Genomic DNA, 24572 nt, shown 5'->3' with positions numbered 1-24572 from the left:
ACACCATCCAGCGCTCTCTAAGCTGTCTGGAGTTGGGAGGTTTTGTTGACTCATGATGACAGGACATTCTGTGCTGTTTATGACTGGAGCTAGCAGTAGCTAAGGGTAACGAGGGTGAGTGCAGTTTGGGATACAGGGCACAGGTGATTGGACTTTGAGTAGCTACCCTGTGGCCTCTACTTTTATTTACCTCTAACACATTGCCTCCAGATAAGGGTCGGGCCTGGCCAAGACCATGGTTCTAATCTTTTTACATATGCGGACTGTGGAACACAGCCAAATCTGGAAGACTTCTGACCTATAGAATGTTGAGGTAAAAAAATGGGTGTTTTCAATCACAATCACCATGTATGTGGTACCTTGTGATACAGCACCGGAAAAGCAATACTAAGGGATTACATAAGCAATTACCAATTAACTCACAACATGAACAGTAACAAATGGAGGTTGTGTTAAGCCAATATGTTTGAGACCAATTTATTATGCAATTGAAGCTGAATGTTGCATCTTCTTGTAAGAGAAGTACAGAGCCATTCTTTCTTTTTTTCTTTTATATCCCAGTTAGAGTTTTCCCTCCCTCCTCTCTTCCCAGTCCCCCAAAACCTGTTCCTGTCCCCCAATCTACTCCTCTGTTTCTGTTCAGGAAAGTGAAGATATCCCATGGATATCAACAAAATATGACATATTAAGCTGCAATAAGATGACCCAGTATGAAGCATAGAGTCCCAAAAGCCAGTAAAAGAGTTGGGGACAGTCTCTGCTGCCACTGTTAGGAGTCCCACAGAGGACCCAGCTACACAACTGTCACATATATGCAGAGTGCCTAGGTCAGTCCCAGGCAGGCTTCCTGGTTGTCAGTTCAGTCTCTGTGAGCTCCTATGATTCCAGGATAGCTGATTCTGAGGTTTTTCTTGTAATGTCGTTGGCCCCTCTGGCTCCTCCAATCCTTTCTCCCTCTTTTCTGCAGGGTTCCCCAGCCTCCGCCTAATGCTTGGCTGTGGGTCTGCATCTGTTTCCATCAGCTGCGGATGAAGCCTCTCTGATGACAGCAGACTGTAGATTGTAGAGGTTGGTTTCCCACTCTCTTCAATTGAAGTCTTGCCTGGTCACAGGAGAAGGCCGGTTCATGCTACATATTTGTTATGGCTAGGAGTCTTAGCTGGGGCCATCCATGTAGATTCATGAGAGATTCCTTATGCCAGGTTCCTACCTGACCCCGAAATGCCTCCTCTGCAGTAGTCTCTTTCAGTACTCCCCGCCCCCACCCACCCTGAACCCAACCTGATCTCATACAGAGCCATTCTTTTTTTTTTTTTGGATTGGAAAGTTTATTTCAAAAATAATACCTTTAATAAATTCAGAAGAAATACAAATATGGGAAATTTTGTATACTTAAAATTATCATTGAATGTAATATTGTCTGGTGGATCCTGGAGAGTCTGACATTCTGAAAGTCAAGACACTATGCTACTGTATCATATTAATTGAACTTCAGTAACAAATGGCACATATGTTGGAGGTATATCATATACACACATAGTACAGAGCCATTCTTAAACGGAAGGCTTCACATCCTTCCATAGAGAGTAAAGAAGGCTGGAAGGGCATGGGACCCGAGTTTGAGCCCACCACCACTTTCCACTATATCATGTGTTGAGTACTTTTTATCAGTACTACGGGACAAGCACTAATGTAAACCACGTAATTTTAAAGTAGATATTACTAAGACTTGGCGGAGTCCATGCTATATTTTCATTTTTGAGTTAGGTTAATTTCAATCATCTTCACCATTCCACCCCCAATTTTCTCATCTATTCAATGGGTTTGTTCACACAATTTACAAAAACATGTGACTATATAAGCTGTGAACCCTTAGGAAAGTATCAGAAATTATAAGCAGCAGTCTAGTATTTGATTTCCACATATTTACCAACGAAGCTCATTGGCAATGATTATATCAAGCTATGCGATATGTACATATACTTTGTATCCACTTATATGTCAACATTTGTTCTGAGGCAGAACTCACATGGGCCAGTCAACCTCCCTGCTTGAGCAAGACACACCAGTTATCCACTACGAAAAAGCACGGATACAATAATTTATGGGCTAACGGTATGCTCTAGTCCTGGAACTGGGGAAGGGGAGCTGATAATTTTAGGCCGAATATGTTTTAGGTACAGCCTGATGCCTGTATCGATGGATTATAAGGGATTGGACTGTATTGGGCTGGATCATTGCAAAGGTCTGTATAGGTCCATATATCCACGGTGTGCGCATGTGCCTAAGAATGTAGGCACACTCATTACCACAGCCTCACTAATTCTTGCAGCAATCCTTTCCGAAAGGTTTCATTCTTGTTTAAGATGGCCACTCACAGATGTTAACTCTCTGAAGTTTTTTTTTTCTTTCAATACACCAAAATGACGCCTTTGCCAAACAGAGACTCTCAGCAAACCGAAGGAGCTACTAGAGTCACAAGAAAAGAAAGCGTCCTATGGAATAATCCAATCCACTGTGACTGCTTTAGTCTTTCTTGTTGTCGCCACCACTGGGGTGTTGTCATGTAATCACAAGGCACCTTCCGTCTGTACCAACGATTATCTAGGCTGCCCCAAAGTTTCTGTTTCCTCCTTGTCAAACCTGATGGGATGACAGGCAGGCAAATCCTAGTAAGACTCTGGTTTGCTTAGACCCAATCTGAGTTGAACTTCTTTGTGGCGAGGAAGGATCTGATCATTAGAATTTCAGTTTTGAAAGCATAAGCAGGGAAAGACAGACCTCTTACTTTTGAAAGGTGTAGCAACTACACACAGCAAGTCAGTTCTTTGGCTACCCATTATCACTAATAAAGTGGTGTGCTGTATAGCAAACATGTAAAAAGCAGAAAGCTTATTTAACTTTGGAGTTGTTCCTGACCTTGCAGAAAAAAAAAAAAAGTCGGAGGATGGCATTTCTGTCCTTCAGACCCGCTTCTATACCTGGAAATCTTGTCCAATCACCGGCAACAGTATTGAACTCTTCGTCCTTGCACTATGACCTGTTCCTACACTAAGCTCTGCCCCTCAACTAAAGAGCTAGTTTCTTTATATAGACTTTTGGCTCAGGTGTCTTATCAGGGAGACTCCGCCCCTCTCGACCCCGTGACCTGTTCCCCTTCTCCCCCCCCCCCCCCTTCCCAGGCTGCCGGACTTTAGCGACGTGGGCGGGCCCTGGGCGGTCGCTTCTAGGAGGAGAACCCAGCGGACCCTGCACCCTCGCCTGCAGCAGCCACGACAGCAAGCAACCGCAGTCGCTGTCCTCCCGCAGCCAACCGCCACCATGGTGAAGATCGTGACGGTGAAGACGCAGGCGTACCCGGACCAGAAGCCCGGTACGAGCGGGTTGCGGAAGCGGGTGAAAGTGTTCCAGAGCAACGCCAACTACGCCGAGAATTTCATCCAGAGCATCGTCTCCACCGTGGAGCCGGCGCTCAGGCAGGAGGCCACACTAGTGGTGGGCGGGGACGGCCGCTTCTACATGACCGAGGCCATTCAGCTGATCGTCCGCATCGCCGCCGCCAACGGGGTAAGGGACGCGCAGGCCGGGCCGAGCGTGCGCGACGTGCGGGCTCCTCCGGGCCACGCTTCCGTGCGCGCGCCTCTGTCCAGTCCCCGCTTCGCCTCGCCCCGCCCCGCCCCGCCCCGCCCCGCCCCGCGCACGCTCCCTTGACCTTGGTATTATCTGCCTCCCCGCACCCTCACTCCCACCCTAGTTTCGCCGTAGCTCTGCGGGGAAAGGTGAGCCCGTGGCGGTGCAGACCCGCCTAGGCGCCCTGCTATTCTGGTCTAGGACTGGGGCGCCTCCCGCTGGCTCCCGTCCTAGTGCTGGAAGGGCTGGACACCGGAGCGCTTTCCCCCCTGGGGTGTCAGGCCAGTGATCTGGGTGGGCAGTTGCCAAGCCTCCCTCACCCCCCAAGCTGGCTTGGGGAAGGTGCTTCTGTCCCTGCTCGGCCTGCTGCCTGGAAGCAGGCTTTTGAAAAGTCCAGTCTCTGCTGGGTCATTCACTGGACTTGTTCCACTAAGGGGACGGGAGCTGAATTTTCATTAAAACAGACAATATACCCAAGGGCGCTCTTTTGCAAGCTCTCCTGTCGGGCCAGGAAATTAACGCAATGCAACGCCCCCGGTTCCGCCCACCCCCACCCCCGGTTAAGGGAGGTTAACTGTCTTAATTAGGAAAGTCCACTAGAGAGGTGAAGCTTAAATATTTTTTTCTGTAAATCTGATGAATAAAAATGTGGGTTTGCAAAGTTGGAATTGGTTGTTGCCACAAGATAATTTCCAAGGCATGTTAAGGAATATGTTTTCTTTGTATATTTAAAGTAATATTTGACTTGCAATTAGCTAAAGGGTTCATTCTCTTTAGTAGTTACATTTACTTATTTTAGCAGTACTTTGTTTTACTTTATTAACGTGTTTTAAACAGTCTTGCCTCTTGCCAAGCACCATGCCAACACTGAGCTGGTGTGTCTCAAGGATACTCTTGAAGCCCTATAAGGAAGATGCTATTATGGTGCTTTCAAGTCGCCAATGAGAGTTCTGAAGCCTGGGCAGTTTAAAGAATTTACCAGAATTTAGCCGGGCGGTGGTGGCACATGCCTTTAATCCCAGCACTCAGGAGGAAGAAGCAGGTGGATCTCTGTGAGTTCGAGGCCAGCCTGGTCTACAAGAGCTAGTTCCAGACCAGGTACCCAAGATACACAGATAAACCCTGTCTTGAAAAAAACAAAACAAAAACAATTTACCAGAACTTAGCAGTAGCATTAAATCTGGCACAGTCCTGCCAGTCCCAAGAACTTGAGCAGCTTCTGAGAGTTAAGGGATTCTTAAATTTTAGGACCTTCTTTTCCCCATTGTCAAGATCTAAACTGAGCTCTGTAGACTTTCCTGGATGGGGCAGACATTTTCAAACACAGTGAAAGAAGCCAGGATTTCTTTTTTTCTGCCCCTCAGACCACCGCAACTTTCCATGAGGGGAGAGAGAACACTCAGTAGCTATGTGTGGAAGTTCCTTCATCTCGCCTGTGCTCCTAGGGTCTTCATCCAGTGGTTCCCTGACCTGTGCCCTGTACGGAGAACGGGTTGGGGGAAAAGCGGGTGCGCAGACGTGAGCCTTGTCCTTACGTTTAGGTATAGTGGGAGCTTTAGGGTTCAAAAGGATATCTGTCCCTTTGGGAGCCCTGTAGGATGGGAAGGATATCAGTTATTAGACGTCACCACCCTTTAGCCACTGGCCTGTTGCTCTTGTCTCTTTGGCCAGATTCTGAGTTCTGTCATCACTGAGTCCACTGTCCGCTCAGCACCTTACTTCCTGCTAACTTATGCCGCTTCCGCCTCTCCCCTGACACACTCCCTCAGAGCGGCTGGTCACTCTGGTAGCTCATTCCGTGCAGCAGCTGTAGGCTTTCACCTTTCACCTGCATTTGGCTCCCTGGCTTTGCACTCAACAGCCTCATCCCTCGTCTAATCACTTTGCCGATTCTACTCAGGATATTTGTCCCCGCTTGCCTGCTGTATTTACACCCTAGTGATTCCCTCGGTTCCCCAGTTTGCCGCTGTGACTTAATTAAATACTTTACTCACTAGGGGCTTACGTGTGTTTTGTTACTCTGCTGGTGTGATTCAGTTAAGATTGTACCTTCCAAAAGCAACTGCTCCTTTTCCATAGATACTGCTAGAATAGATTAATCCAGTTCTGGTGAGATTATGTCTGCGTGTCATATGTTCCCACTGGAGAGTAAACTTAAGACAGGATTCTACTTTACCTATAAGCCTTCCCTTGGTGTAGTCAGGAGGATTGGTCCAGGACCCCTTCACTCACCAAATTCTATAAAAGATTATGTCTTTAGGAAATAAATTATTATGGTCCATTTTCAGTATGAGGTGCAGTTAGAGCTCATCAGAGAGTCGCAGAGAAGCAGAGGGCACCGGGCCCCTCTCTCCTAGCTGGCAGCGGGCACCTGCATACGTGAAAACTCTTGAGAACTGGAGAGTTGCAGGCAGTCTGCTACTTGACTGAGCTCATGATCAGAAAGGTCTCAAGCCCCGGAATATTCCCTAGGTAAGGCTTTGCATTCTGAATGAGTAGGATTTGGGAAGGCAGCTATGCTAGAAGAATATGAAGGTTGTACCTCTCTGGGGTCCCAGCCTGTGGGAGAAAGAGGGCAAGAATATTTCATGATTGGGACTTTAACAACCCCTGATTTGCACCAAACTAGCACACTAGCCATTTTTGCCTTTTCCTGATGCTTGCATCTCTGCCTGCAGAATGGTATATTAAAAACTGCTTGTTTGTTATTGTATAGTGAGGCTCTTGTTTCTCACAGTGTTCCTCTATAAGATCCATGCGTTTACCTTAAATCATTTCTATATCATAAAACCAAATATAGCATAGATATTGTGCTGTTTGAGAATATGATGTAGGTATTTTTATTTGTTTTTACCTTACTTTTTAATGTTAATTTGTGGTGTGTGTGTGTGTGTGTGTGTTTGTGTGTGTGTTTGTCACAGCAAGCATGTGGAGGTGGGAACAACTGGGATTTGGTTTTCTCCTGCTGTGTGGATCTCAGGACTTGAACTTAGGTACTCATGCTTAGTAGTAAGCTCTCTTCCCCCCCCCCTTATTTTATTGTTTTTATTGAGCTATATGTTTTTCTCCACTCCCCTCCATTCCTCTTCCCTCTTCTTCTGCCCTCTCCCATGGTCCCCATGCTCCCAATTTACTCAGGAGATATTGTCTTTTTTTACTTCCCATGTAGATTAGATCCATGTATGTCTCTCTTAGGGTTCTCATTGTTGTCTAGGTTCTCTGGGATTGTGAATTATAGGCTGGTTTTTCTTTGCTTTTTGTCTAAAAGTCACTTATGAGTGAGTACATATGATAATTGTCTTTCTGGGTTTGCCTGCAAATTTCAAGATGCCATTATTTTTTTCTACTATGTAAATGTACCACATTTTCCTTATCCATTCTTCAGTCGAGGGGCAGTTAGATTGTTTCCAGGTTCTGGCTATGACAAACAATGCTGCTATGAACATAGTTGAGCACATGTCCTTGTGGTATGATTGAGCATTCTTTGGATATATACCCAAAAGTGGTATTGCTGGGTCTTGAGGTAGGTTGTTTCCTAATTTTCTGAGAAATTGCTATACTGATATCCAAAGGGGCTGTACCAGTTTGCATTCCCACCAGCAATGGAGAAGTAGTCCCTTTATCCTACAACCTCTCCAGCATAAGTTGTCATCAGTGTTTTTGATCTTGGTAATTCTTGCAGATGAAAGATAGAATCTCAGAGTTGTTTTGATTGCAGCAAATACTCTTACCCACTAAGCTATCTCACTGGCCTCTGTATTATATTTTACTACACCCTTTCGTTGTTTTTGCTCTTTCTGAATAGTATCAGTCCTTGATTGATTGAACCCATGGGTGTGGAGCTGGTGACTAGAAAAATCAGACTGTACCTACAATACCTGGGCCAAAGGTAGTATCTGGTGACTCCTTGTTTGGCTGCCTTGAATTGTGAATCACCAATGTAGACAATGCCGCAAGCACAGTATCACATACAAAGCAGAAGCCTGAAAATGAATTTATTGTCCGCAGTCTGTATGCACAGGATGAAGCTGTTGAAGCAGGCTGGGTTAAGAACCTTTACATTGAGTGGTGAGCCCTTTTAGTGACTGGTGCAACCTGTACCAAAATGGGCCTGAAATACATGGACCAGCGTGAAGGCTCTTACAGTCATAGATCTTGTCAGCCAGGCTTTGGGAGCTCTTGTGTCTCCTGTTTGAGACAAATACCTCTGAATGGACCTGAGTGTATGCGAGTGGGTGTGTGTGCATGTACAAGTGCACCTGTAATACTATATGCATATGTGCAGGTGCCCTTGCATGTATGTGCACATGAGCACGGGAACCAGAATGTTGTTCTTCATGCACCAGCTCCTTTTTTCCCCCTAAGGTAGGGGTCTCGCTGGCCTGGAGCTCTCCAAGTAAGCTAGGCTGGCTGGCCAGCAAGCTCAGGAAGCTGTGCTCTGTCTTTGCTGCAGGACTGACTTAGCGGAGAACCCTCTTTGAGACACTTTTTACTATACCACCTGTTTAAAAAGTTTAATAACATCCTGCTTCAAAAATTTTTATTTATCAGCAATTTTTGAGTGATTTCTCTGTTGTTTCCCATTTTGAATCAGCATTAAATGCTAGGTTAAAGTAGATGTTGTTTTCCACTGAAGATACCTGGGTTTTTGGGAGAGGTGGAACAGAAGAGTTACCTATGTACACACACAAAGCAGAATAAAAAAAGAGAACATTCTGGATTTGAAATAAGTGAGCCCGAACTGTGTCTGTGCATGGATGCATGTGTGTATGTGCATGTGTGCGTGTTCCTTCCTCTGGGCACATGTGATACATGCATGTGGAGATGGGAGGACAGCCTCAAGTATTTTTCAGGCACATTCACCATCCAGCCTGTTTCCTGAAATAGGTTATCTCTTTGGTTTGCAGTGTGCCAGGCCAGCATGGTTGACTGGCAGGGAGCCCCAGGGTTCTTACCTGTTGCTGCCAGCACTTCCCAGCACTGGAATTACAAGCACACCCACCTGGAACTTATGTAGGGAGTGTCTACAATTTGAACTCTGATCCTGATGCTTGTACAACAGCATTTGTACCGACTAAGCTATTTCCTTAGTGCTGGACCTGAGGCCGCAGCCTGTGGACAGAGGATATGCACCCACCTCCCAAGAGAGGAGAATGTCAGGAAGGGTAGGGAGGAGTAGCTGTTAGAGGGAGGAGCAGCTGTTAGAGGGAGGAGCAGCTGTTAGAGACCTATACTTAGTCATGAATGATCTTTGTGACATTTGTGCTTTTTTGTTTTGTGGTTTTTTTTCCTTCAGTGCCAGACATAGGTTCCAGGGCCTCACCCATGTTAGTCAAGCACTGTACCGCTGAGTTGTATCACTAATCCCGGTCATCTAAGACTTTGTATTAAGAGAATTTCCCTTTCTCAGTTTCACAAATGTTCTTCCTAAAAGTAAATTGATATTCTTCCCTTTTTCAATCAAACCTATTGCTGGAGTATTAAAGATTAAAAAGGAGGCTGGAGAGATGGCTCAGTGGTTAAGGCCGCTTATGCTGTTGAAGAGGACCCAGGTCCGATTTGTAGCACCCACAAACGGCAATTCTAAAGGGCATGATGCCCTCTTTTGGCCTCTGTGGACACCAGGAACTCAAATGGTGTGCCAATATACATACATGCAGACAAACACCATAATATAAAAAGGCAAAGAAAAAAAAACAAAGAAAGGACTCTCCCTGCTTAGGAAAGCTTTTTTGTTTTTAAATGTGTAATCAAACATAGATAGGGAAAAGTGGCGTTGTGTTGGGATGAGTGGGATCATTTGATAAATATTGGCTGCCTGCTGTGTTCTGTTTTTCACACTAGGGCCACAGCAGTGACTGGAAGTGTGTCTGACCTCACAGAGCTCCAGGACTCTACTTCAGGGAAATATAAGTGTCCCATGAAGACAGATACTTTGAAAAAAATAAATAAACGCTGGCAAAGGAAGGAGCATTTTAGGAAGTTGGGAACGTCTCCCTGGTTGACCTCCCTGGAGCAGGAGCGCTGCATAAGCTACACAGTGAGCCAGGCAGGTGTTTGCCAGGAGACTCCTGGGGAGAGGAGGGTGATGCATAAATGCTAAACGTGTTTGCTCATTTAACTTTAAATTTTGCTCCCAAGTAAATGGTAGATTATAACTCCTTGTATGAGAGGTCCCAGGCTGTTGTGAATTTCACAGTTATGAGCATCTCTGTGTTGTAAATTTGCCCTGGAATAGTAATGGTGTGATCAGCAGATGAAATGCCCAACAGGTTTGCTCTCCGTGGGCTCACAGTAGGAAACCTTTGGTCTGCTCAGCCGTTTGGGTGTCCTATAAACTGACGAAAGCTTAACAACAAAACACAGTGGTGGAAAGTGCTAGAAAAATATGACAAGGACGTTACAATTTTTGGCTTATATGCCATCTTTGTAGGGGAAGAAGGAAGGCACAAGGGGTCCCTGTTAGAAAACATGACTTGTAGGAAAAATAAATGTTCCCTTAAGGGAACAGGATGGAGACATGGTAGCTCTGTGGTAGTGTGTTTCTCGGTAGGGTGCTAAAGAGTTGGTTGTCCCTAGTTGAGAAGCTGGTGGGGAGGAAAATTTGAGCTTCACTTCTTTTTCTTTCTAGCAGGGAGACTGAATTCCAGTTCTCATACATGCAGAGAGGGTGCAGGAAATCAAAGCAGGGACATTGGAGCTGCCCTGTCCATTCTTCCCCGAATTCCCTGAAATATGTGGTCATATGCCCAGTCATCGCTAGCCAGTCAGTCAGAGCTGAGCTCAGAGCTGGGGAGCCCCTTCCCCCTTTTTAAAAATCACTGGCTAGGTGGGGAATTCAGAGAAGGCTTTTCTCCGCTGCTGTCCTCAGGATAGAAGTGAGCACAGAGGGTGTGTTAGTGAGGGTTGCTGCTGTTGTGATGAAAGATCAGGACCAAAAGCAACTCGGGGAGGAAAGGGTTTATTTGACTTCCACTTCCACATCACTGCTCATCGCGGAGGGACATCAAAGAAGAACCCAGACAGGGCTGGAACCTGGAGGCAGGAGCTCATGCAGGCCGTGGAGGAGTGCTGCTTACTGACCTGCCTCCCATGCCTTGCTCAGTCTGCTTTCTTGCAGTTCCCAGGACTTCTAACCCAGGGGTGTACCCGCCCACAGTATACCCTGTGATCTGGACCCTCCTCCATCATTCTCTTATTAAGATATGCCCTATGGGCTTGTTGATAGCCCAGTCTTATGGAAGCATTTTCTCACTCAAGATTTCCTCCCCTCAGATGACTTTAGCTCGAGTTAGGTTTACATCAAACTGTCCAGCACAACTGGCCCCTTGTCAGCTTGACACAAACACATCACTCTTAAGCCACCCCTTCCCTTTCTTGTTCATTCCCAGGATTGCACATTAATATTGGCATCACAATACAAAACATTTTACAAACTTGAAAAGCCCCCACAGTCTTTACAAATTCAAACACTTTGAAATTCAGACTTTATTAAAAAAAATCCAGCATCTCCTTTTAAAATCAAGTCTTTATAAAATTCCAATCTTTTTAAAAGTCAGTCTCCCATCTGTGGGCTTCTGTAAAATCCAAATCAGTTTAACTTTCGTATTCTAAGAGGGAAGAATCAGGGCACAGTCACAGTCTGAACAAAGCAAAACCGAATTCTAACTGTGTTAACTCAATGTCCAAACGTCTGGGACTCACACAGGATCCTCTGGGCTCTTCCAGAGATCTAGTGGCCTCGCTTTTCTGTGTCCACCCTCTGCAGCGCACACAGCTTGTCTTCTAGGCTAAGGTGGGCTCTGCTTCATGCCTGCTGCTCTCCTTGGTGGTCGTCCAGTGGTACCAGTGTCTCCTGCTGCAGCTGGGCTCCACTTTCACTAATAGCCTTTCCTGGGCTCTCTTCAGGGTGCCAAGCCGTGACTTTTCTACATGACCCCTTTAGTCCTGGGACTTCACCTGTTACTGAGGCTGCACCTTCAGCAATGGCCTATACTGGTCTCTCATGGTGCCAAGCCTCAGCTGCTCTCCATGACCCTTTCATGCTTTCAAAACTAGTACCGCCTGGGTGAGGCTTACATATTACCAAGTTTGGCTGCCTCTAGAACGCAGCTCTGTAAGTTGACCCTGGGGAACCACTTCCTAGAAGATTTCACCTCTGTGATTCTGGTCTGTTGTTCTTGTTCAGCTCACATTTAGGCGTTCATGTTGGTGAGACTTTTGGGTGTAGCTTTAGACATTTCTAGGGGACAATCTCACAGCGAACTCCCTGATCCTCTGGCCCTAACAATATTTCTGTGGCTCCCGATCCCCACTTCTGCCATGATCTCTGAGCCTTAGGTACAGGAGTTGTGTTGAAGATATATGCATTGGGACTGGGCTAAACAGCTCTACATTTTGGTTGGTTGTGTTTTTCTGCAATGGTCTCCGTCTGTTGGAAGGAGATGTTTTCTTGATGAGCGAGAACTACACTCGGCAGTCTAGATCTGGAGAAGGCTGTCTCCGGTGCATGTCTTAAAGGGGGAGCTGTGGTGATGACACGTGGCTCACTTGTCCAGCTTCTTGGTGGCGTTGGAACGGAGACTTTGGTCTTCTGATATTTCATACAGTTGATCTTTTCTATAAATAAGTTTGTCTCAGAGGGCACAGCGGCACACACCTGTAATCTCAGCAGTCAGGAGACAGGGCAAGAGGCCTGTAAGTTCAAGGCCAGCAAGGTCTGTAAAGCGACATGCTGTCTTTCAACAACAACAGAAAAGTCAAACAACGAATAAAAGTGAGTGTATTTCAAAGAAAGGAGTTCCAGGGCCTGTGATGATATCCTAGTTAAATCTTGAGGACGCTGGATTAGGCGGCATTTATGGGCTTCCAGAGTTTTGATGTTCAGATGAAGTCTATGCAGAGGACCCTGAATAGAAGTATTTTGGGGAATACCAACACATATGACCTTGGGTGTATATGGCCATCAAGAACATAAAGAACTATCTCCCCCAAATTTAGACGGTTTCTTCTTTTCCACTCTCTAATGTCACATGGGAAGTGAGATCTGTTCTTCTGCAAGGTACTTGACATGGCTTACTCTGGCAAGGAATGCTTGAATTTGTGTTTGGCTGCTTTGAACAAAATTGAGTCAATACAAGTGTATTTCTCCCAGGTCATCAATGGGTGGAGTCATGGAGGGAGCAACAGATATCCATCCCCCGCTAGACTCAGTGGGCTCTCACACTCCTGCTTTCAGCAAGGCATTCCCAGGACAGTATTCTAATGCCAGGTTCCCCCGTGGGTGGCTGAGAAGCAGAGTCAGCCTAAGTGACTTTAAACAGGGAGGACATGGGCACCCGGAGTGAGGGAAGTTCTGAGCCTTTGGGTCAAAGCCACTTTCCCCACTCCTGGAAATGAATCAAATCCAGTTTGGGAATCATAGTGTGCAAGAAAGATTAAACCATAGTAGCTTCTTCTCTTGACAGTCCCTATAAAAGATGGAAACTGAGCTAGACGCCTGAAATCCAAGGGCCAGCTGGCCTCCCCAGGGTCAGTGGTGCCAGGATCACCCAGGGGATATGGGAAGTTAGGTGTTCTTTAGAGTATGTTCTAGATTAGAGTGGCAGGTAACACTTTGGCCTATCCAAACCACCGTCCAGCCCTTTGCACAGATTTGTAGGAGAATATGTAATGCAGTATGTTCAGCTGTAGAGGAAAACAAGACCAGGAAACACCCAGAGCTGTGTAGGGACCAGGACTGAGCGAGGGCTTGTGGTCTGTGAGTGAAATGGTGGCAGAATTGCCCATGCTGTTTAGATCTTCCTTTCTGTCTATGTGTCAGTCGTAGCTAGCTAAATTCCTGCAAGAGACACACTTGTGCAGTGTGACTGCATTGCAAACTCTTGCTGCTACCCTGAGTTGCACACATGGGAAGCTCTGGATTGTAACTCAGCACAGGTGAACTGGAGCATGGTGGCTTTGGGGCTTTCTGCCTGCCTTATTTTGAAATGTTAGATTGTCCCAACAATGCTTGCCTGCCCCCCACCCCCCGCTCTCCCAGCTCAGTTAGGCTGCTCTGGAGGTTGACACTTTGAAGTAGCCTCCAAAGTGAACTTCGTGTATACTATGCGTCTATATTGTAACCCACACAATTTGTATGACTATATAAGTTGAACTATGGTCGCAGAGACTCAATAGTAATGAATTAAACAAGCTAGGAGTTTTTCTCTCTTGGGCTGGCTGGTGCAAACAGGTTGGGCCCGGCCTCCTGTGGTCTGATGCCTTTGCTGTCCTGCTCCTGGCATTGTGCTTGCCCGCCTGATTGCAGATGGTTCCCTGTGCACACCTGCTGGGCAGCTTTCCATTGCAGCACCAATGCCCAAGTGTAGTCAGCTTCAAAGGGGGAAAGGCTCATTTGCCTTCTCTTGGAGAATTTTCAGTGGATAAATCATTGGCCCCACTGCTTTGGGCCTCCAGCAGCACAGTCGTGGGTTCTCAGGTATGACAGAGGAAGTCCATGCTCTTTATGGCCTAGTGCAAAGAAGAGGCTAGATCCTGCCGTCCCACTCAAGGGCACCAACAATGGCATGGTAAATACCAGTAGGCCCACCTACAAGTCTCGATGGCATCCTGCACCCAGAACTAAGCCTAACACATGAACCTTTGGGGACATTTACCCAGTATATTGGGAGGCATGTGGTTAGCTAAAATAGTCCTATTACTTAAGAGAGGGAAGTAAAACTCAAAATTCCTGCTTCAACCCTTGCTTCATTGCCCTCGTAGATCCCCTTACCCACTGTTTACACTACTCCCCCCACCCCAAGGGGAAGCAGCCCAGATGGCTTCCAGCAATGCAGTCAGTTCAGAGTTCACTGTCTCTAGGTGATACAGTGTTCTTTCCTTTAGGCCGTGTATGGCTCCTTGTAGCACGGCCTCTAGTAGCTAATATGTGCAGTAATGTAACTGTATGACCACGTATGTGTGTGTCCAGGAAGGTAGGTGGTCAGGAGTGCAGTAGATTGGGAGAGAAGGACAATGAATTCTGTGCAGTTGTAGAGACATGTGCTGAGCAGCTACCCGCCCTCAGCCATGGAGGTGTTGTGCTGGCTGGGGCACAGACCCCTGCCCTGGTCATGAGTGGGCTCATGGGGAGCCCTAGGTCTGCCCTCAGGGAGGAACTTTTTCCCTGTTCCCTTTGCTCACTGGATAGTTAACAGCATCAAGCACTCCCAGTGCCCTTTGGGGGGCTTCTTTTCATGAAAGGTGGGGGATAAAAGATGGGGTTACCTTTGCAGGCTGTGATTACATGTTCCCTTCTAGACTCAGGGGACTGCCAGCCTGGTCTGCTCAGTTCCTTGGACTGCTAGCCACAGAGAATGTTCTCATAGGCAAAGAGAAACTGAATTTATATTTATTACGTGCGTGGTCTCCTTCGCCTTGACTTGTGGATTGCCGATGGCTGCTTTGGATGAGGAGAAGAAGCAAGCTGGGTAAGAAGGCCGATCCTTTGCCTGCCTGGTGCTGGACTCCCATTGTCTCCCAGAGAATCCTGGAATACCTCGAGGCACGGTTTTCTCAGCCAAGCACTGCTCTGTAGATAAACAGCCATCATCGCTACTGTCAGTGCCACCAATGCTGGCCTTGAGTAGCCTCATTTTGAGGCCACCGTTGAAGAAAACTCTCTGTGGCAGAATAACCTCCCCACCTCCCAGCCAGCGCTCATGTCTCGGGTTCTTCTAACCCATCTGCCTGCAGCGGCAGCTGTCACTGGCCAGTAGTTTATTCCATGCTGGCAGAACCGTCTTGCCATGACCTAAAAAAAATGCAGATGGCACATATTTTAGATTCTGCTTGGGTCAGAGGTCTAACTCTTTGTATCTGTCTGAATATAGGTTTGGCTGTTATTACAGAGTCCCAAAATACAGCATTTAAAAGTTTATAGTACTAGAACTTCTTTGTCATGGATCAGAGCTGGGCAGTTCAGGGCTGTGTGTGGCTCTTTTGTGTAAAGGGATTCACGAGTGTTTTCTTATTGCCCAGCTGAATCTAGTTTTTTTCCTGTGTAGTTCTAGATGGCCAGCCCCCACCCCACCTTTGTTCCAGCCAGCAGGATAGAGTAAGGATTATGTGGACTATATCTACTAACATGCTCGTATCTACTAACCAAAGCAACTGAGCCACCCAAGAGAAGCTGGAAACTACCAGTTGTATTCTGGGTCTTACATGATAGATGAAGTACTGGGATTCATTGAACTAAATGAAAAGTAAAATTAATTTCGAAGATCAGCCAGCAGCTTACAGCCACCTCTGTGCCTTTCTTCCAAATCTGGTGGTGAATGTAATTTAGTCACTGTCATTGGCTGTCAGTCATTTCACCTACTGCCTTGGGAGCGGCCAGAGCACAAGCCTGCCTGTCCTGAGAACTTTCCACAATTAATTGTTTTATTGGGAAATAACTCACACACCAGACAGCTTACCCATTTAAGTATATACCATTTAATATTTGGGGTGAGGGGTATTTTCCAGGCTGGCCTCCCAACCCCAGGCTCAGGAGCAATCCTCATGCTTCAGCCTCTCCAGTGGCCGGGTTGTAGGCGCACGACATTCTGCCTGGTAATATTTTTTAGTTTATTCTCAGAATTGTGCAGCCAGCATCCCCATCTAGTCTTTGACCTTAAAAGCAATCCCACTAATTAGCAGTTGGTCACCCTTCCTGCCTTCGTCAGCCAGCCCTAGGCAGTGACTAGTTTACTTTAGGTCTCTGCGTGTTTGTGAGTAGACCTGATGTCTAACTTGGTTACCAGGCAGGGGAAGCTACGCTTACAAAGTCCCAGGGGCTTCATGAGAGCAGAGACAAAGGGTTTGTGTCGAGAGCAGTGAACTTGGTGTCTCCGTCAGCCAGCTTCTCATTGCTGTAGCAAAGCACCTGAGTTAGACACTTAGAAAGCAGAAATGTTGGTTTTGGCTCAGGGTTTTAGAGGTTGCTGTTTGAGGCCAGGCAGACTCACTGCTTACTGTTGTGGTAAGACAGCTTATGGCAGGGCACGTGGTTCCCGTGGTAGAGCAAACCGACTCATCACAGGACAGGAGATGCAGAAAGAGGTGGAGTCCCACAGACTCCTGAGGGCATGCCCCCAGTGATGGAAAGACCTCTCTTTAGACTCTTCCTCTTGAAGACTCTATTTCTCCTCCCCAGTACCACATTGGGGACCAAGCTTTTTAGCACATTGAGATACTCAAGATCCAAACAGCAGCAGTAACCATGTGACTGTGTGCACTGTCCTGCACACTAGAGGCACCGTGGAGATGTCCTTACTCTCCAAGGGCCTTCCTGATGAATGGGGTAGCATGATCTGCAAAAGAGGTTATGGTCAGGGAAAGAGATGTCTATGGGAGTACAGGGCCAGCCTGGGGCATGGTATTTTATGTGTCTGTAAGGGGAGTAAGGCTAGTGAAGGCTTGTTACAGGTGAGTGCGTTTCTCTCTGTCAGTCACTTCCTGTCTAGGGGAGATGAGGCTGTTAGGGAGAGGAGAGTTAGTTTTAGTGTCTCTCCAGGAGACTACCCCTGCCACACTTCCATTCACATGAGCGTAAGCAATCGGATTTCTTTTTTAACAAACACATTTGAGCGTCCACATCACAGTTAGTATTGTTCCCTGGCACATGGCCTCTGTGGGACTGCGCACTTGCTCCAGTCACGCGTCCAGTGCTCAGAGCGTTTTGAAGTGCCTCAGTGGGAATTATTTTTCAGGCCACTGGTTTCTGGGCCACCTAGGAAAAGCAGTCACATTATTTTATAGTCAGGCTTCATTTTTCACTTAAAATGATGTAATGAGATTTGAACACCCACTTTATTCATTAGACATGGCTCCAGCCAATTTTTCGTCTCTTTCCAAAGTTCAAACCAATTCTCAAAGGATGAAATTTGTTATGACTGAGGACTTTCAAAGAAAGTACCACAGACAGGAAAGTCAGCTTCCCCTAAAAGAGCGAATGATCTTGCTGCTCCCTGAGGCCACCGAAGGAGCTGGCGCTGAGATGAATATGCTCTGGCGGAGTGTGGGAAGTGAGTTACCGTGTGGGCCCTCCACACACTGCCTGTGGGGAGGATCCTAGGAGGTAGCTCACGCTGAGGACCCGCTGTCTCCCTCCTGCTCACAGAGACAGCGCTGCTCTTTTACCTCATGTGATCTGTCGTGGGGACCAGGATGAGTCTCTTCCACTCTGGTGAGTACACAGGCATGCTTTCAGTGGGCATCTTGCAGCTGTGCACATTGGGAAGGTTTGCTCACACATGACAAACAAATGACCAAATACCAAGACCGGATTAAGAAGAGAGTCCCGCCAGGTCTCTGTCCCAGAAACCCAAGTCCTAAGCCAGTGCTCACCTGATCCCTGTAGCAAAGAGTCTGGGATGCAGAACCAGGACAGCATGACTGGGGAGGTAGGGAGGGAGGCCTGATTTCGTGGTAATAAAACTGTTATATTCCAGGTCTCTGTGGGCCCTTCCATGGCCCCATGAAATTCATTCTGTGGCTCAAGAGGAAAAACAATTTAAGGAGGATTTTCAATGAAGCAAATAGGAAGGAAGTGTAGAAAACACTCAGCTGGTACTGGGAGTAAGAGTGACTGACTATCAAGGTTGAGCTTCCTCTGTAGGTGGGAGTCACACTGCATGGATATCTTATCCTGTCTCCAGCCATAGGTATGTCTTAGATTTAGGGCCAGGCAGCCGTCCCTGGTCCCTGTGAGGCTCAGCCGTGGACCCCCAGATTTGAGGGCTGAGCCCAGTGTAAGTGATGCCTCAAGGTGCATCTGTGGTGTGGTTCCCTGGCGCAGGCCAATGTCATCCTACAGATAGGAAGCTTCCAGGAGTGCGTCTAACATTGCTGCCAGCCTGCTGGGACACATGGACCTATTTATTTGACAAACATTGACGCCCCGTGTGCCAGTTCCTGTGCAAGTTGTCTGGCGCAGCCCAGATGGTAAGTAAGCAGAGTGCTCGCGGGAGAGGCGGCGTATCCATGGGTAGTTAAAAACTATTCTGTACGTTAGTTTCCTGTGACGACTGAGACAAATGACCACAAGCTGGGGGCTCAAGAAAAAACTTCATCATCTATTTCTGGAAACCAGAAGCCTAAAATCAAGATGTTAGCAGCAGAATAGTAGCGGGAGGATCCTTCTGTGATGCTTTCCTCTTTGGGTGGTCCAGGTGTTCCCGGCATGTGTCTAGTTGCTGCTTCTGACTTCCCGAGACCACCTCCATTAGCCTGTCTTCTCTCCCACCCCGCTTTCTGTGGTGGGGATTCAACTCTAGGCCTGTAGTGTGCAGTCTGCCACTGTGCCACATCCATACCCTCTTCTTTTGTCATAGGATGCTTCTCATTGGATTTAGGACCCACTTAGGTAATCCAGGATGTTCTCAGAATCCATCCCAGGTTCTGAGTGAAGAGTTCTGGGTGTAGGAGAGACCACCATTTAATCTACAGCTAGTATGGGATGGGAACCCAGAGCAGAGACCTCCCCCACCACTGCTGCTTTGATGGGACCAGACCAGGATGTCTTTTCACAGGAGGCAAGCACTGCCCTATTTGAACATGCCCAAGGTTTCAGGGCTTCATCCTGCACAGTTTCCCTAAGGACGGCCTTTGCCATACTGTCAAAGAGAGGACAGGCCACTGGGTGGCATTCTGCAGTGCACAGAGTAGTTCATAGGGCGAGGTGGAGTTGACTTTGGCGCACCCCGTGGTTTTCAGTTAATGTGAAAGAAATGTCAGGCGCTCTGCTTAGTGTACCTACAACTCAGCATCCCCACGTGTGCACAGGGGTTAGCTCTGATATCTGGCAAAAAGGATTATGGGAACTGAACGGATTAATAAATAAGTATTTGAGTTACCATGGTTGTCCTTGAGATTGCACTTTTGATTCAGGCAAGTCACCCCATGGGGTGATTCACTCCTGCCCCAAACAGGCCTCTCAGCACCCACGTGATAACGCCTCGGATGAGCTGAAGGGCAACTAGAACAGCACGGACTTAGGGCATCCCGAGTACGTGGTGATCTTTATCATAGTTACTTCCTCCAGACTGAGGAAGAGGCTCACGGGTAAAGGCCCTTGCCGACAAGCCGTGTGACCTGAGTTTGGTCCCCGGACTCACAGGGTGGAAGGAGAGGGTTGATTCCTACAAGTTGTCGTCTGAGTGCCGCACTCCTGAAAGGGCCACACATGCACACATGTAGATCCAAGCACTCACACACTCTAGTAAAATTTAATACATTTAGATCTTTTTTTTCCCTTAGGATTTTATTGTAGCATGACTTCAGAGTCAGAAAAAAAACCCAAGTTTGATTTCTAGAATACTGTTTGTTATCCGATCTTTTGTTTGGGGCAAGTTACTTGAAAAATCCTTTTTTGTGTGTAAGGAGGGGAGGTACAACCCAGCTTTGTATACTAGACAAGCACACTGCAATTTAACTATAGCCCTAGCCCTATGAATTTCTCGTTGCTTATTTTTGAAATAAATATGTCATAGCACGAGTTTAGGGGTAAGATGACGTGTAGACAAATGCCCGCACAAGGCCACACAGTCCTAAGTGGACTGGCCCCTGCGGGTAGGGTCAGCATTCAGTAGGAAATGGCAGACACTTTATACCTGCTAAAAGTCCCACCCATTGATGTCGTCTGCCGCCTTCCCAGCTTTGCATCCCTTGGCAGATTTGCCAGCGACCTCCCACCATGCTCTATACCGTTAGCCTTCATAGTGCAGAGCCCCGGTGTTTTCTCACGTACAGCGCTTCATGCACAGGCTTTCGGGTGGGAGGGAGCCTGCTCTGAATAACTGGGTTTTCAGCATGTCCTTGGTCTGACACTCAGCTGTCTCGTCTCAGAAGTTCACTGCCGGCAGCCCCAAAGTAAGAACTGTCCTGAGTGGCAGTGTCTGGGCTTGCATAGCAACTCTGTGCAGTAGGATTTGTTGTAGGAAGTGATCAGATGGGTCCTTTTGTTCCTGGGACCTCTCCTGAACAGTGTGGGAGGGGTGTTTTCTGTCTTTAATTATCCAGCATAACCCCAGTTCTTGATAACATGGGGTAATCAATTCTATCCACATTGCCATGAAAAAAAGATTTTTTTCTTTTCTTTTCGTTTTTTTTTAAATGATTGAATAATGGCTGTGTGTGTGTGTGTGTGTGTGTGTCTGTATGTATGTGTGTGACAGTCTCCCTGTTGTTCATTCAAGTGGACTCAGTTGATTGTGAATGGTGGTGGCAATTAACATGAGATTGGTCAAGCCTTCTTGATTCCTCTTGATTTTTGTTACTGTATGGCCAGGCAGTGTGATAAGAACTTCGTATGCCTTTCCTTATTTTCTTGAATTTCCTCAGCGGAGGAGCATCACTCCTTATTGCATAGAGATTACCCCGCTCCAAGGCGTTTATAACCAGCAGTGGGGTAATTGGGTCATACTGTTCTCCTCACGGTGTTTTGAGGAGCGTTAATAGTTATATTGTATGTAGTTATTCATAGCTGTAGGAATGTACATGCCCACCTACAGTAGGTAGCAGATCCCTATCGATAATTATATCGTATGTAGTTGTTCATGATGGCTGTAGGAATGTATACACTCACCTACAGTGGGCAACAAGCAGTTCCCTATCTCTGCAGCCTCCTCAGCGTTTATGTCATACACAGGCCAACCTACAGCCCGGCCCAAGCCTGCTCCATGACTCTGAGGGAAGGAAGTGTTTAAGAGTTTTGGAGACGTGGGTCAGCAAACCAGAAAGGCCGTTTCTAAGTGGGGTTGGTCGCAGTATTTGTCCTGTGACTTTTAAGCTCCGATGGTTTGCCGTGGCTCTCTGTTTAACTAACAGGTTCCGTGACTTGGGACAGGTGTGTATGCCAGCTGATGCTTCAGTAGAGCAAGTCTCTGAGCTTGGGTTCATGGTCCACATTAGTACCATAGAATGAGTTAAACTTGAGTCCTTAGTTAAATTACATATTGTACAGGTACAAAAGCAAACTGCAAATAGATATACATACTTAGTTAAATTACGTATTTTATAGATGCAAAATCACACTGCAAATAGATATACAATGTAGCTATTTTTCCTACAGCTCTCTCTGAGACATGTATATATATACTGTTTTTGAGACACAGCCTTACTGTCTAGCCTTGGCTGGCCTGGGACTTGGTATGTTGTCCCTGAATTCATGACGGTTCCCCTGCCTCTGACATTGTTGACAAATCTAGTGGGAAACTATGTCTGCTGTGACTCTCTTTTTCCCTGGTTTGCTTTGGTGTCCTCTGTCCGGTTCACTGTTTTTCTGCCTCACCTAGAAAAAAAAAAACCATGAAGGCCACTTGCCGTTTCTGCCTGTGATCTCTGGAGCTCCGCTAGCGAGCAGGGCAAGCTTCCTATCTGAACCACACAGACCAACCAGTTGTCCTTCCCTCCCTACTGAAGTTTCTCGTCTATTCTCAGTTGTTACTATGCAAGTCTGGTCTGCTCTAGAAACCGCGCACATGCCAGTTCTCGGGCAGGGTGCCCTCTGCCGATGCCCGAACTGCCTGGAGTAGGGAGGAAGCAGTTTTATAGTTGTGGTCGTTCTGAGATGGGGAGACTGTTTGAGTCTAGGAAGAGCACCGCAGTCTCAGAGGGCATTGATGCTCTCATGTCAGGACTTTAGTCGCTCAGGAATTTGACTGCTCTGAGCAAACCTGTTCCAGGTACCGAGGTAAGATGCAGTGAGATGCATGTCCTCTCCTTATTTCTCACAAGAGAGGACTCTTACCTTTAGATCCTGAGCCACCATCTAGGCTGATACTTGGTGATGAGGAGCAAGCACCCTGGGGCAAAGTAAAGGTATATAGGACGGGGCTGGGGAAACCCCAGAGTGTCTTCACGCAGACTGCCCACCCTACTGCAGAACGCTCAGCGGCTCCAGAATAAGATATGCCATTTGAAATTACTGCTAACTTGTCATGTCAATTTCCCAAGGTTTCCAGAACAAGGTATCACACTTAGTTGCTTAAAACAACATATACACACCCTGGTAGTTTCAAAGGCCTGGAATTCTGAAATCCTAGTAGTGGCCCTAAGGGTGTGCTGTGATTTCTTCTTCTTCCCCCTTTCCTTCTCCTTCTCCTCCTCTTTCCAAGCCCAGCTCCTCACATATGCGAGGCAGGCCCTCTTCCACTCCAGTGGCATCCCCAGCCCATGCTTTAGAGGACCCTAAAGAAGACTCCGCCTTGCCCCCTCCTATTGCTTGGTGCTACAGCATAACTTCCGTTCTCTGCCGCTGTCCTGGGGTGTCTTTCTCTGTCTCCAAATCACCTCTCCTTATAAATATGCCAGCCACTGATTGGATTTAGTGCCTGACCTAATGCAATCAGACTTCAATCTCCTCATCTGTAATGTGGGAGTAGTGAGGACACCCACACCATGGGATTGTTATTAAGTCTGCAGGAAGGGCCTGCTTGTACTATTAGTCACAGTGCTGAGCACCTCACGTGAGTTCATATGATTCCAACAGCTTGGGAGAAATAGATGTTGGGCAGCTGTGTAATAGGTGAGGAGCCAGATTGATTGCCCCAATGCTACTGAAGCACTAAAGCCTGTGAAGAATTAGAATTGGAGCCCCTTCCACTGCGCTGACTTCCTCGGAGCAGACGGTTCTCAAAGAACGGAGCCCCTAAGCCGTAAGCTCACTAATCGATTATGTCCAAGAGAAGTCGTTCAAGTAAGAGTGCTGTCTTCATTATTATTGTTGTGGTGGTGTTTTTTTTCTATCGCTGTGTTGAGACACCATGACCAAGGTCATGAAGAAAGAGTTTATTGGGAACTTAAGAGTTTCACAGGATGAGTCTGTGACTATCATGGCGGCGAGCTTGGTGGCAGGTAAGAAGGCGTGGTGCTGGAGAAGTAATTGAAGCTTACATTCTGATCCATGAGTGCCAGGCAGAGAGAGCTAACTGGGAATGGCATAGACTTTTGAAACCTTAAAGCCCCCACCCACAGTGGCACACCTCCTCCAGCAAGGCCACTCCTCTCAATCCTTCCCGGATAGTTCTATTCTGGAGACCAACCATATGAGCCTCTGGGGGTCATTCTCATTCAAACCACCACAGACGCTGCTACCCTCTTCAGGAATCTGTTTGCTTTATGTTGAAACAATCCCTCACTTTGTTGCCCATGCTGGCCTCAAACTCAGGTAGTCCAGGCTGGTCAAATTAATGGTGATTCCTCAGTGTTAGCTGCATTATTGTCCCTGATTTACAGACAAGAAGTGGAGGTCAGAGAGACTGTACCCAGCCCAAGGAGGCGAAACCAGGGTTAGGCCCAGGCTGCTCTAACCCGGCGCCCTCTGGATAGAGCAAAGACTGTGCTTGGTCCACAGACTCCTTCTTCCTCTATGTTCCTCTCCCGTTTGCCTTCTCCTTCTTCCATGTTTGCTCCCCCACCTCTGTGGGTGCCTCCCCTAGTGCCTGGGCCAACAGAGAAGTTTAGTTTTTGTTTATCCCCCAAACCATTGCTTCTCTTCTACCTGGCTCCCATCAGGAGATGAGTTAGAAGGGTGAGGTCAGGACTTGATCCCTCTTGATTTTTGTTACTGTGTGGCCGGGTAGTGTGATAAGAACTTCGTATGCTTTTCCCTATTTTCTTGAATTTCCTCAGGGGAGTGTCACTCCCTTACTGCCTAGAGATCCCTCAAAAGGCATTTTCCTTTCTTTATAGCCACCTTTTACAAAGCTGACTGTGTGTAAGTGTGGGGCTGTCCCCGAGTAACACTTTCTTACTTCATGTTAAAAATCCTAGGGGTTCTGCCATGTCTGCGGGGCCTGGTGAAAGGGACCCTCCTAGTTGTAGATAAGGCAGCAGTTCTGGAGAGAACAACCCCAGCTCCCCAGGCTACAGTGGATTTTGCCTGTTTTTTCTATTTCCCACCACAAGAGGGAAACACA

General features: G+C 47.1%; 1 protein-coding gene across 1 annotated transcript in view; it reads left to right on the top strand.

Annotated features, from left to right (window-relative positions):
- Positions 1–3210: 3210 nt before the first annotated feature.
- Positions 3211–24572, top strand: part of Pgm1 (phosphoglucomutase 1) — a 56660-nt gene continuing 35298 nt past the window's right edge. The window contains exon 1 of the mRNA XM_087904809.1: positions 3211–3567. Within this exon, the coding sequence (XP_087760935.1) occupies positions 3322–3567 (246 nt within the window). The 5' untranslated portion in view covers positions 3211–3321. The remainder of the gene's footprint in view (positions 3568–24572) is intronic.

Source organism: Myodes glareolus, chromosome 3, assembly GCF_982192425.1.
Source record: "Myodes glareolus chromosome 3, mMyoGla1.1, whole genome shotgun sequence".
In the NCBI taxonomy this organism is placed as follows: domain Eukaryota; kingdom Metazoa; phylum Chordata; class Mammalia; order Rodentia; family Cricetidae; genus Myodes; species Myodes glareolus.
Note: the sequence above shows the minus strand (reverse complement) of the source record. Positions and strands in the feature narration are given on the sequence as shown.